This window comes from Ovis canadensis, chromosome 3 (assembly GCF_042477335.2).
Source record: "Ovis canadensis isolate MfBH-ARS-UI-01 breed Bighorn chromosome 3, ARS-UI_OviCan_v2, whole genome shotgun sequence".
Taxonomy (NCBI): domain Eukaryota; kingdom Metazoa; phylum Chordata; class Mammalia; order Artiodactyla; family Bovidae; genus Ovis; species Ovis canadensis.
This window is the reverse complement of record NC_091247.1, coordinates 146,844,625-146,857,066: the sequence shown is the minus strand read 5'-3', so window position 1 is coordinate 146,857,066 and position 12,442 is coordinate 146,844,625. Positions and strand designations below refer to the sequence as shown.

Genomic DNA, 12,442 nt, shown 5'->3' with positions numbered 1-12,442 from the left:
GTAATTGAGGTTGATTAAAGATTTTTAAATGTGTTATTCCTATTGTGTATATTTGTGAAGTAAACAGGCTATATTTAGACTTCTTTCCAGAGACTTTATATGTCTTTTGTTTTGATTCTTTCACTGTTGAACATTATTATTACCATGACTGTCTTTTCTCTTTGGGATTTAGTTCACTGCTTGCCTTTCTCTTTATAAGAGTAAAGGAATGCGGGTCGTCCTTCCATCCATCCACCACTCCATGATGTGTGTCCGTTCCATTGACAGTTATTCAGTTTGGGTTCGTCACCTTATTTGTGGCCTCTTTTCCACTGGCCCCTCTGTTGGCTCTGGTGAACAATATATTGGAAATAAGAGTGGACGCGTGGAAACTGACTACCCAGTATAGACGCATGGTGCCAGAAAAAGCCCAGGACATCGGAGCATGGCAGCCCATCATGCAAGGAATAGCAATTCTGGCTGTGGTGACCAATGTGAGTAAATAGGCTTTGCAGGGTAAAGACCTTGAAACATCCAAAACTGCATGCGTGTTGCTCCCTAAGGAATCCAGTGTTTGGTATTTCATAATGTGGGAGAAAGATGCTAATACTTTCCATCACATAAACGACATAGTTGCTGTAAATGTAATTGTTGTTATTTTTAATATATTTTGTTTATAATTATTATTGGTGACTTACAAGACCTCTTACAGAGGCAGTTGCTAAGAATAGTGACTATTATGCTTTTGTTGCTCATTTATTAGTTTTATTCAATAGAAACATGGTAATAATATTAACAGTAAGTACTAACTCTTTTAGTCCTCACATGACTATAAAAGGAATTATCAAATAGTACTTTTATAATGGAAATAGAAATCTATCCATTTAGAGTTTGTAGACCCTAAAATAAGAGCATATTTTACTGTATATTCCAAACTATCAATTTAAACTAGTAACTACTTGGTGAAGAACTATGTGCTTTGTGTATTCCCCATCATTCCTTACCTTCCTTGTGTCATGGGACAGAGGTTCTTCAAGGAGGTGGATTTAGGGCAGGTCCCAACTCTCCTCCTCGCCCCACCCTTGGTCTTTGCTCTCCAGTGTTAGTCATTAGCTAAGCACCTTCATGTCCTGCATGTGTCTGAGTGATGAGGGAACAGAACTCACTTGTTGCAGTCTGTATTGATTATGGACTAGTCTGAACAGTCTGTCTGCTTCCCTACTGCTGCCCCCATGGGTTGGCAGGGAGCTGTCAAGCAAAGCAGTTCCCAATGCCAGCCCATCGGGGAACCTCCTTCCCCAGAGGTATCCAGACACTCAAAGTTATTTCCTCCCTTATTCCACTGCCAATTTCACTCCCAGGTTAACAAAATAATATTCCAGTTTTAACTTCTTAATCAAGTCCCACTTGCCTTGAGTCCCCTGCCTTTTCCCACGAGCCCTTGTAGAAACAGAAAATAATCTGGCAGTGCCTGTGGGTCAGGCTCCCAGCTGAGGGGCGTCCACCCAGACCTTAACACTTCCAAGCTTCATTTTATCAGCTGTAGATTGAATAATTCCCTGTCACATATTTTCAGACTATTATATACCACAGAGGGTGTATGGGGAATTCAATGAGTCAGTGCAGGGGATGCACAGAGCCTGGTCCTTGTGGGGATATTAGCAGCTACTCTGTTATCACTCCTAGAGGAGGGCACGACAAGCCACTCCAGTATTCTTGCCTGGAGAATCCCATGGACAGAGGAGCCTAGTGGGCTACAGTCCATAGGGTCGCAAAGAGGCAGACACAACTGAAGTGGCTGAGCATGCGTGCATGCATTCACTCTGTTATCATCTTTATCACACAGCAGCATTTACAGCAACTCTGTAAGCTTTGCCAGGTGTCGAAACTAGAGGCACGAGAATCTTACAATATGTCATTGTCTAGACCATGGTCACAGTTTTACACAATAAGTTATCTGGAGCCCAGCTTTCACCCCCAAGAACCCTCAGTTTATTTGGATCACTTACTGTCTCTCCTTTTTGGAGAAAGTTGGTAAATCACACACACAAAAACAACTGTGAGGTTATATCCATTTCCATTCACCCAGGTAGCCCCCACCTTCAGCATCCACTGCGCTGCAAAACATAGGCTGATGTTCAGAAATACAACAGTGAGGCCTTTCAAGCTCCACAGTCATAAAAGTATGAATCTGTCATGTTCAATATACTATATGACATGAAGCCAGGCTGGAACGTGGAGTTACATGCTTTAAGGAAATTTTTAGCAACAGGGTTTGGAACTAAAACGTTTTTGTTTGACCTTCAGCTAACCAGAAAATTCAATTGACTCCTACTCCCCACTACTCGAGCATCCTGTCTTAATTGTATGAGGCACCTTCTCCTCGTCACCCCAGCATGGCTCCTCACCATTAATGCAGATGAAAAGTTGGCTGTATCTTCAAGGCTGCTCTACCTGCATGCGTGTGTGCACACAGGCGCACACGTACCCACTGATTGGTGCTACTGGTTCTCGTCCAGTAGTTGTTTGTTCTTATAGTTCAGGTGCTGGCTTATTATCCACTAGAGAAATTGCTTATTCAGTTATCAATTAAACTGTAGTGACTAGTGTTAGTTGGTCAGTCGTGTCCAACTCTTTGCGACCCCATGGACTGTAGCCCACTAGGCTCCTCTGCCCATGGAATTCTCCAGGCAAGAATACTGGAATGGGTTGCCATTCCCTTCTTCAGGGGATCTTCCTGACTCAGGGGTTGAACCCAGGTCTCCCGCATTACAGGCAGATTCTTAACCATCTGAGCTACCAGGGAAGCCCAGTTAAACTATGGACAGTCCTTTTTTCCATATTAAGGTGTTAGAGATTCCAAGCTGCAGGTCCTCTTGCACATAATTCTATAAGAATTAAACATGTATTTTATCCCCTCGCATACCTAATTTGTGCCTTCCCAGCCTCACATGCTCAGTAACAGCTAGCTTTCCATAATAGGGGAACTTTTAGGAAGGAGGAAGAAGAGAACAGCTCCTCAAGATTTGAAAGGGCATCAGGCCAGAGTTTGGTATAAAATCATTCATTTTAAAGCTACTGGTTCAATAAATAAGCTGAATTGACGTTGCTGTGTCATGCCAGAGCATCTGCTATTGAAGACCAATTTTAATTTATTTTGCTATCAATGGAAAATTGTGTTTGGAACAGCATGGGAAATGAAGCACACTGCATTTATCTGTGCTCCTGTGATGTGTCTTAGAGCAGCTGAATTCCGAAGGAAAGAATATCTTGTCAAAAGACAATAGAATTATCTTCCGTATTGGAATTTGTGTAGCTTCTTGAAGTACATCTGCAGGTGATTCTGTAAAAAGATCTAGTTGAATTAAATGATAACAGGAAACTTTAATCTGTTGAAATCTGGGAAAAGTAAAATAGTCTTGCCTTACACCACCACCACCACCACCGACAGGCAAGAATACACACCCAGAGAGACTTTACATCAGAGGCAATGACAGAGCTGGTTCTGGCAGGGGAAATTTTGCAATAGAAAGGCCCCTCAGTTGTTGTTCTTGCTTTGCATGGGATCTTTGTTGGCTTGTGGTCTCACTGCGTCTAAACCATATGTTCAGATGAATACTGTTAAAATCATGTTGTGCAAAACATGTCTGTTCTTCTGCTTCAGAAATGGCTGAAACATCTAGCTATGTTTATTCACATAGAATTTGGATTGAAGTATATTCATTACTTTCTCCTTCCGTGACACCAGTTTTACATGTTGGAGAGTTTAAAGCCCAAATTTGAACTCTGGAGAAATTCATGTAATTAATAATAGCTTTAGATCCTATTGAAAGTCTCCCTGACACAGATTCAGATTTAAGACTGATCCATATTTATTCCTTTAATGTGGAAACACACTAAACTCTCTTAAAGTTTTTTGATAACTATAATCTTTCTGACTTTATCCATTTAACCTTTTGGAAGTTGAAAGGCTTAGACACTAAGTCTAACAAAATAGATATCATTGCTTGATTATGTGAATAGAACAATCCCAACACAGTTTCTTGCTACTATATTTTATTGAATAATAAAGAATTCTTGCTCTCTAATAAAGCAACAGACATAAATATATACTGAAAGTTTAAATCAGACTGTGGGGTTGAGTTATCTCAACAAGTCAAGATACTATAGGGGAAAAAGTACAACTTTGAAGGAAAATATTTGTTATCAGTTAGTATTCTATTTTTAAGAGACAGTGATTAAAAAAGCAATTTTTATCAATTATTTATCTACAAAGGAATCATATAAAGCCAGCTTATTTTCATAATATTGATCTTAGTCCTTTCACATGCAGAAGGACCTTCTAAGTCATAAAGATTAAATTATATCAAGTAGTGCTCCAGGGTTGATTGAATTTTATTATATTCTGGTTTTTTTAAATATGTTACATGTAACATATGCAAGTGGCTCTCAAGTTATCCACAATACCCTAGTCTACAACTATTCTTACTGTACTTAAGATACATAATAGGCAACTATCAGGGCCTTGCTTTTTAACTGCAGGTGAACTGCTGGACATTCCCTTCAAAGACCAAAAGCAAACAAACTACTTTAAAGCAGCTGCTCAAAAGTTTTAGGACATTCACTACTTATATCCATTTGACAATTCCTGAATCTTTAATTTTAAAAACTCAACTGATGAAAATGTAACTTTGGCATGTCTGTTAACCCTAGCTATAAAGGCTCTAAATTAATACCCTCTCTACCATTTTCTTCCAACACAGGCCATGATCATTGCATTCACATCAGACATGATCCCCCGGCTGGTCTATTACTGGTCCTTCTCCATCCTGCCATATGGGGACCACCCAGACTACACAATGGAAGGATACATCAACATAAGTCTCTCCATCTTCAATACTGCCGACTTTAAAAGCAGAGTCAAGGAAAGTCCATACGCTGGGTCTAAATATGACACGTGCAGGCAAGTTCTGCTTACAGTTCTTCTTTTAAAGGACTTTCATTGTAATTTCATTCTATTTGGTATTTAAATGAAGTTGCTAGATATTTTTTTTCTCGCTTTCTTTTCCATCAGACTTTAAAAAGTATAAAATATAAAAGTTACTACAGATTAAGATTAGAACTTCCAAGCCAAACCATAAGGCAGGATTGCATTTTATTTTTCACAAATTGTAAAGTATTTCTATCACTTTTTAAAAGATGTGTTTGTTTATTTTTGGCTGTGCTGGATCCTCATTGCTGCTGCTGGGCTTCCTCTAGTTGTGGCAAGTGGTGGCTACTCTCTGCTGTGGTGTGCAGGCTTCTCCTTGTGGTGGCTTGTCTCACTGCGGAGCACCGTCTCAGAAGTAGTGGTGCAGGGACTTAGTTGCTCCATGGCAAGTGGGATCTTTCTGGACCAGGGATTGAACCCATGTCTCCTGCATTGGCAGGCAGAGTCTTAACCACAGTACCACCAGGGAAGCCCCCATAAGGCACGATGTTAAAATGAGAGTTTCAAACGATAACAAAAAGACTTATTCGGGGGAAAGCCCTACATCTTAGAAATTAAGAAACTCGGAGAGTTCCAAAAAGCAAGATAATTCAGTTGTTACAACTAATATTTTATTCAAGCACAACCTGACGGTACTGAATGATGACAAACTAGTACCATCACTTAACAGAGCAATACAGAGACAAAAACGGTTGATACCTCGGCCCAGCCTAGCAGTGTTCTCTAAAAGTATTCCAGAGCTCTTTGCGTTGATTTTAATGGCTGATAAGATCAACTGTGAACAGTGTACATCAACTAAGTTACTAATTGATATGTTTGTTGACTGCATGGTATTGTAGTTTTGTTTTTTTTCAATCAAAGTCTAAAACCTAAAGAGACTTTAAAGTTTAAACTCCTCAAAGCTGTCTCCTATTCACATTCTCAACAACACAATGAAAAAACCATAAATAAGCCCCAAATAAATGTCTCTAAATTACACATAGCAAAGCCTCTTCAGAATCACACATTGCATCCACTTACTTTTACTTTACATAATTCTAAAGAGTAATTAGACTTCCAGGTCTAATAGGTTACAGGTGGACAGTTAGAGATTTGCTACCTAAGGGAGATACACTCAAGCAATAGCATATGATGTCTGACAACAAGGAAATTAGGTAAGAAAACTATAAAAAAAAAAAAAGGTAATATTCTCTGTAGCATGTTTCTGAAAATATGGTAATTTGTTTTAGTTACACTCTTTTGAGAAGCAGGGATAAATTTTGATATTTTTGTTCTTTTTTTACAAAGATGGAAACCATCATTACCATCTTGTATAGTATATGACATCTTGTATGGTATATGACACGTATGGTATATGATACATGAAGTATTACTGCAGTAGTTATTTCAGGGTTTTGTCATCAAATTAAACTCCCGGAGAAACTCCGGGCATTCCCTGGTAGCCTCATGGTCCTGATTCTGGGCTTTCATTGCCGTGGTCCCAGGTTCAGTCTCTGGCCAGGGATCTGAGACCCCACATGGCACGGCCAAAAAAAAAAAAAAAACCCCAGAAACGCTTGGAGAAAATTTATGAGATGACCAATTTAAAAGAGTGTTGCATTAAGTATGACTTTTTAATGGGCCCTTGTTTACATTTGATTAGAAAGAATGATCTCCTGAAATGCCCCCATCTCTTTTCCAGGTATCGTGATTTCCGGTACCCTCCTGGACACCAACAAGAGTATAAACACAACATCTATTATTGGCATGTGATTGCAGCCAAGCTGGCTTTTATCATTGTCATGGAGGTAAGAAAAGTTCACTTTGAAATAGTTTATAAGACAGTGTATTTGCAGATCATTTATTAACTTTTAAGTGTTGCCACTTAAAATACACAATATGTCTAATCTCTTGTTAATAATTATTTCTATAACATTTGTTAAATTTGACCTGAGAATACCCATAATGCTCTCAGTAATTAAATGAAGTTGGTTGTCTGCTGTAAAGTTGAAAGCATGTGGGCTTGCTGCTGCTGCTAAGTCGCTCCAGTCGTGTCCGACTCTGTGTGACCCCATAGCCGGCAGCCCACCAGGCTCCCCCGTCCCTGGGATTCTCCAGGCAAGAACACTGGAGTGGGTTGCCATTTCCTTCTCCAATGCGTGAAAGTGAAGTCACTTAGTCAAGTCCGACTCTTAGCGACCCCATGGGCTGCAACCTACCAGGCTCCTCCATCCATAGTATTTGCCAAGCAAGAGTACTGAAGTAGGGTGCCATTGCCTTCTCTGGCATGTGGGCTTAGGGAGATTCAATTCCTTTCAGTTCAGTATTAATTGAAGGCCTTTTTGTTTGGGGAACTGGGCTCCATATTAGGCTATGAAGAGGTTTATTCAAGATAAGTAAGATATCTTCCTGAAGAAACTTTTATTGCTGTAATAGTTTATTTGTATTGCATTTTCACATTATACCTTCTTATAATAATTTTTTACATCCCTGAAATTTACCAGCTCTGAAAAATACTAAGGTGGCTATCAGTTTGAAATTGATCTAGTCAACTTTACTTCTTATACTGAGTGAATAACTACTACTAAATTCTAAAGGTTCAAAAGTTACTTGATTGGTGTGGTCAGTTAGGATCACATTTAACTGCAAGAAACAAAAAACCCATCTACAGTGGCTTAAACAAGTAAGAGTTGATTTTTCCCACTTAACAGATTTCACTGGAAGCAGGGGGGTACTCCTGGATCAATTCCGAATCCCTGGTGTAAGGAATGTATCTGTCTTCTGTAGGTTTACTTTCATTACATGTCACTCTATGGTTGTAATATGACTACCACAACTCCAAATAACATGTTTATGTTCTAGGCAGGAAGAAGCTGAAAAAGGGTGATGCTAGCCATACCTGTTCCTATGTTAGGAAAGAAAAAGTTTTGCCAGAAGCCCCTGGAGCAGACCTTCACCTGCATCTCACTGACTAGAACTAAGGACATGGTTCCTCTTAGCAGCTAAGCAGGCTGAAACAGGAGGTATTTGGTTTGGGGACAGGCTACTTGGCTTAGATAATTTTTCTAGTATTCAGTTCAGTTCAGTTGCTCAGTCATGCCCGACTCTTTGCGACCCTATGAATCACAGCACCTCCCTGTCCATCACCAACTCCCGGAGTTCATTTAAACTCATGTCCATCGAGTCAGTGACGCCATCCAGCCATCTCATCCTCTGTCATCCCCTACTCCTCCTGCCTTTAATCCCTCCCAGCATCAGGATCTTTTACAATGAGTCAACTCTTCGCATGAGCTGGCCAAAGTACTGGAGTTTCAGCTTTAGCATCATTCCTTCCAAAGAAATCCCAGGGCTGATCTCCTTCAGAATGGACTGGTTGGATCTCCTTGCAGTCCAAGGGACTCTCAAGAGTCTTCTCCAACACCACAGTTCAAAAGCATCAATTCTTCGGTACTCAGCTTTCTTCACAGTCCAACTCTCATATTCATACACGACCACTGGAAAAACCATAGCCTTGACTAGACGGACCTTTGTTGGCAAAGTAATGTCTCTGCTTTTGAATATGCTATCTAGGTTAGTCATAACTTTTCTTCCAAGGAGTAAGCGTCTTTTAATTTCATGGCTGCAGTCACCATCTGCAGTGATTTTAGAGCCCAAAAAGATAAAGTCTGACACTGTTTCCACTGTTTCCCCATCTATTTCCCATGAAGTGATGGGTCCAGATGCTATGATCTTCGTTTTCTGAATGTTGAGCTTTAAGCCAACTAAATAGTTATCAAAAATTAACTGAGGAAAGTAGTTCATTAGTTCACTGTATCATGAGTAGAGTACAGTATCTGGTATATTGACAAGAGTTACTAGTTTATATTCAAATATGTAGTTGCCAGTGTTTAGATGGCTCCATTTGATATCATTATGAACTGGATACTGTGAGGGGCCATCTCACTATAAAACATTTAGAACCAGCTAGAAACATGATTTTCTTTGCAGTTTTAAGCTTACTAGAAGGAAAGAGAATATAAAAAGAGGGGAAAAAGATAATGGCTTAAGATAGAGTAGTGAGCACCTTTGAAGTTCAGGAGTGCTCTGAGAACAAGTTCTTGTTATTAGGCCTCCAACTAAAGGTTCAAAGAGACCAAGCCTTGGGTCAGAGTGAGGCAGACGAGCTGAACTTTAGACCCTTAGATTCAGCCAGGGACCACACAAAAGGCTAGATTTGTCTCAGAGCAGATGGAAGTGTACATCATCTCTGAAGAAAAGTATCCTTAATTTAGACCTCAGTTTTTTTCCCCAGGTTGGGATAAGCAAATATGAACTAATTATCAAGGATTAACAATGACAAAGGGGAAATTTAAAATAATAAAATGAATGAGATTTAGCCAGTAAAACCTGAGAACACTGATTTGGACTCTCAGTAACTCTAAGAGTTTGAATTATCAGATAAGGAATATATATTAACTATATATGAAAATGTTTAAATAAATGACCAAGCCAAAATGAACAATAAGAAACTATAAAAAATTACAAGGCAATTTTGGAAAGTAATTAAATAGAACTTTGAATGCATGTAAGAATTAAAGATTTTAAAATTTAAAAAATAAAAAACTAAAAATTAAAAAAAAAAATAGAAATATAGTTGTTGAAATGAAAATATTCACATACAGATAAAACAGAAGTTTAGACAAATCTGAAGAGAGAATTAGTGAAATGAAAGACCGATCTGAAAAAAATTATCACTAGCACATCACAGAAAGATATGGAAAATACAAAAAAAAAGAAGTTAAGTGATATGGAAGACAGAAGGAGAAAAACTAACTTTCAAAAAAAGTTAAAAAAAAAAAGAAGGATAATGGAGAAGAAGTAGTACTGAAGAAGCCCACATTTATTTTGCAAGCACTGTAAGGAAAATGCATCACACCAATGAGAAGATCTTATGTAACCAGAGAAAAAAAGATAACCAAGAACATTAAGGTTAGAATGAGAGTAGACTTTTTAACAACAGCATAGAAGCTAGAAGAGAGGGGTCTAATATCTTCAAAATGCTAAAGATGGTAACATAAACTCCAGTGATAGCAAAACTTTGAGTAACTGGAAAATTGGACCACAGTGAAAACACCAGGCCAGGCTTTCTAGGAGAATGATACCAAACGTTCTACAATACTTTATTTCAATCTTATATAAAGTCCTCCAGAGATCAGGTGGAAAGTTAGAGGAAATACTCTCCATCTCCTTTTAGATCCTAAAATCAGAGAAGAAGAGAATGAGAAAGGGAAATTATAAGTTAGTCTTACTCAATACATAAGGTGCAAAGGTCTTTTTAAAATGTGCAGACTGAATCTAGCAACATATTTTCAAAAGATAACATCATACCACATTGGCTTTGTCCCAGAAATGCAAGGGTGGTTTAATAGAAAATACTCATATCTATAAATATTACCTACCTCAGAAATAAATGGGGGGAAAAAACCTAAACTAAATCTCTTTCTGACCTCAGTTTTTGCCTTTTTACTACTGTGTGATTTCCATCATTCACACTCACTAATATCTCTCTCATCTCAAAATATTCTCCATTTTTCACACCACCTAACTTAAAGAAACATTTGACACAACTGATCACTCCTCCTTGACACTCTTTCTCACTTGGCTCCCAGGAACACACATATTTTGCCTTTCCTCCTACCTCACTAGGCAGTCCCATTTTTAGCTTCTTTGCCAGCCCTGCCTTTTCTTCTTAATGATCCTGGCGCTCATTCCTTGGTTGTCTTTTCTCTTTACTCACAGCCTTGGTGATTTCATGCAGTCTGGAGACTTTAAGTGCTATCTGTATGCCTGTGACTCATTAATGGATATCCCCAGAAAACCTCTCTACTGAGCTCAACCCATCAATCCAACTGCATACTTGACCTTTCTGCATGGATGTCTAACAGATACCTCAAATCTACTGCCCTAGATTCCCATATTTTCTTAAATCCACTCAATATTCTCCCCCTACCCTGCCCTAAATCTGTTCTGTCCACAGTTTCTGCCTCTCCCTTCAATTATGGCAGTTCATCTGAACAGTTGCTCAGGCCAGAATTCTTGAAGCCCCCCTTGTTTTCTCTCTGTCACTTATTTCACATCCAATCCTGTTAGCTTTTGCTTTGAAAATATGTCACAAATCTGACCACTTCTTACCAGCTGTGCAGCTGCCCCGAAGTTGGAGCCACCGTCATTTCTTGCTCAAATTAGGGCAGCAGTCTACTAATTGGACTCCCTGTTGTCTTCACAGCTCACTTCAAGTAAAACCCAGAGTCCTTATAATAGCATTCAAAGCCCAGCACAATCCAGCCACGCTCTGTTACTTCCCTGATGTTACTCACTCAGCCTCCCTGGAATACACCCAGTAGGCTTCCGCCCGCCATGTGGACTCTGTGCTAGGTGTTCCCTCTGCCTAAAATGTCCTTTCTCCTGATGTTTCACTTCCTTACTTCCTTAAAGTCTTTGCTCAGTGAGTCATGTCTAAACTGATCTACATAAAATCTATATAAATTTTATCTCCCACCATAACACTCTTAATAAGTCTATTCTGTGTTATCTCTATCCTCTTGCTAGGTTAGGGTTTTTGAATGGTGCATAAATAAAAAGGTTTTCAAGCTCATTAGTCATTAGGGGAATGTGAGGAAAGCTCAAAGTGAAATAAAGTCCATTTCATAGTCATCATGTTCATTTAAAAAAAAAAAAACAAGTGATGATAATAAGTGCAGACAACAATAAAGAGTGACTGAAATCATCACACACTGCTGGTGGTAGTGCCAGCTGTTTTGGAAATGTTTGGTACCATCTTGTAAATTTGAACATTCATGTAACATAGCATGGATGGAGGAGCCTAGTAGGCTGCAGTCCATGGGGTCACTAAGAGTTGGACATGACTGAGCAACTTGACTTTCACTTTTCACTTTCATGCATTGGAGAAGGAAATGACAACCCACTCCAGTGTTCTTGCCTGGAGAATTCCAGGGACGGGGGAGCCTGTTGGGCTGCCGTCTATGGGGTCGCACAGAGTTGGACACGACTGAAGCAACTTAGCAGCAGCAGCAGCAGCAGCAGCAGGGTCTCAGCAGTTCCACCCCAGGTGCCGCTCTTGAGAAACTCTCACAGGTATTCTCCAGAATCCAAGTGTATGAATATTCCCAACATCATTGTTTCTAATCCAAAACCTAGGAACTAGCCCAACACCTTTTGATAGGGGAACAAATAAAGTATGTTTACACAGTGGAATGTTATAAAGAAGTGAAAATGGACTACAGTTATACACAGTAACATTGATGAATCTTAAAAATTAACTTTGAATGGAAAAAAGCAATTTTCAAAAGATTGCACCATATTGCTTTTATAAGGCTTAAAGTGAGTAAAACTAAACAAGATATTCTTTTGGGGATATATACATACTTTGTTAAACTATTCAAAAATAAATGAAAATGATCTACATATACTCAGATAGATAGGTTAGTGTTTACC

At 39.1% G+C, this 12,442-nt stretch overlaps 1 protein-coding gene across 3 annotated transcripts in view; it reads left to right on the top strand.

Annotated features, from left to right (window-relative positions):
- ANO6 (anoctamin 6) overlaps positions 1-12,442 on the top strand; it is a 232,682-nt gene that overhangs the window by 216,821 nt on the left and 3,419 nt on the right. For all 3 annotated transcript variants that reach the window (XM_069584509.1, XM_069584508.1, XM_069584511.1), the window contains 3 exons: positions 268-473; positions 4,743-4,942; positions 6,651-6,756. In XM_069584509.1, the coding sequence (XP_069440610.1) occupies positions 268-473; positions 4,743-4,942; positions 6,651-6,756 (512 nt within the window). The remainder of the gene's footprint in view (positions 1-267; positions 474-4,742; positions 4,943-6,650; positions 6,757-12,442) is intronic.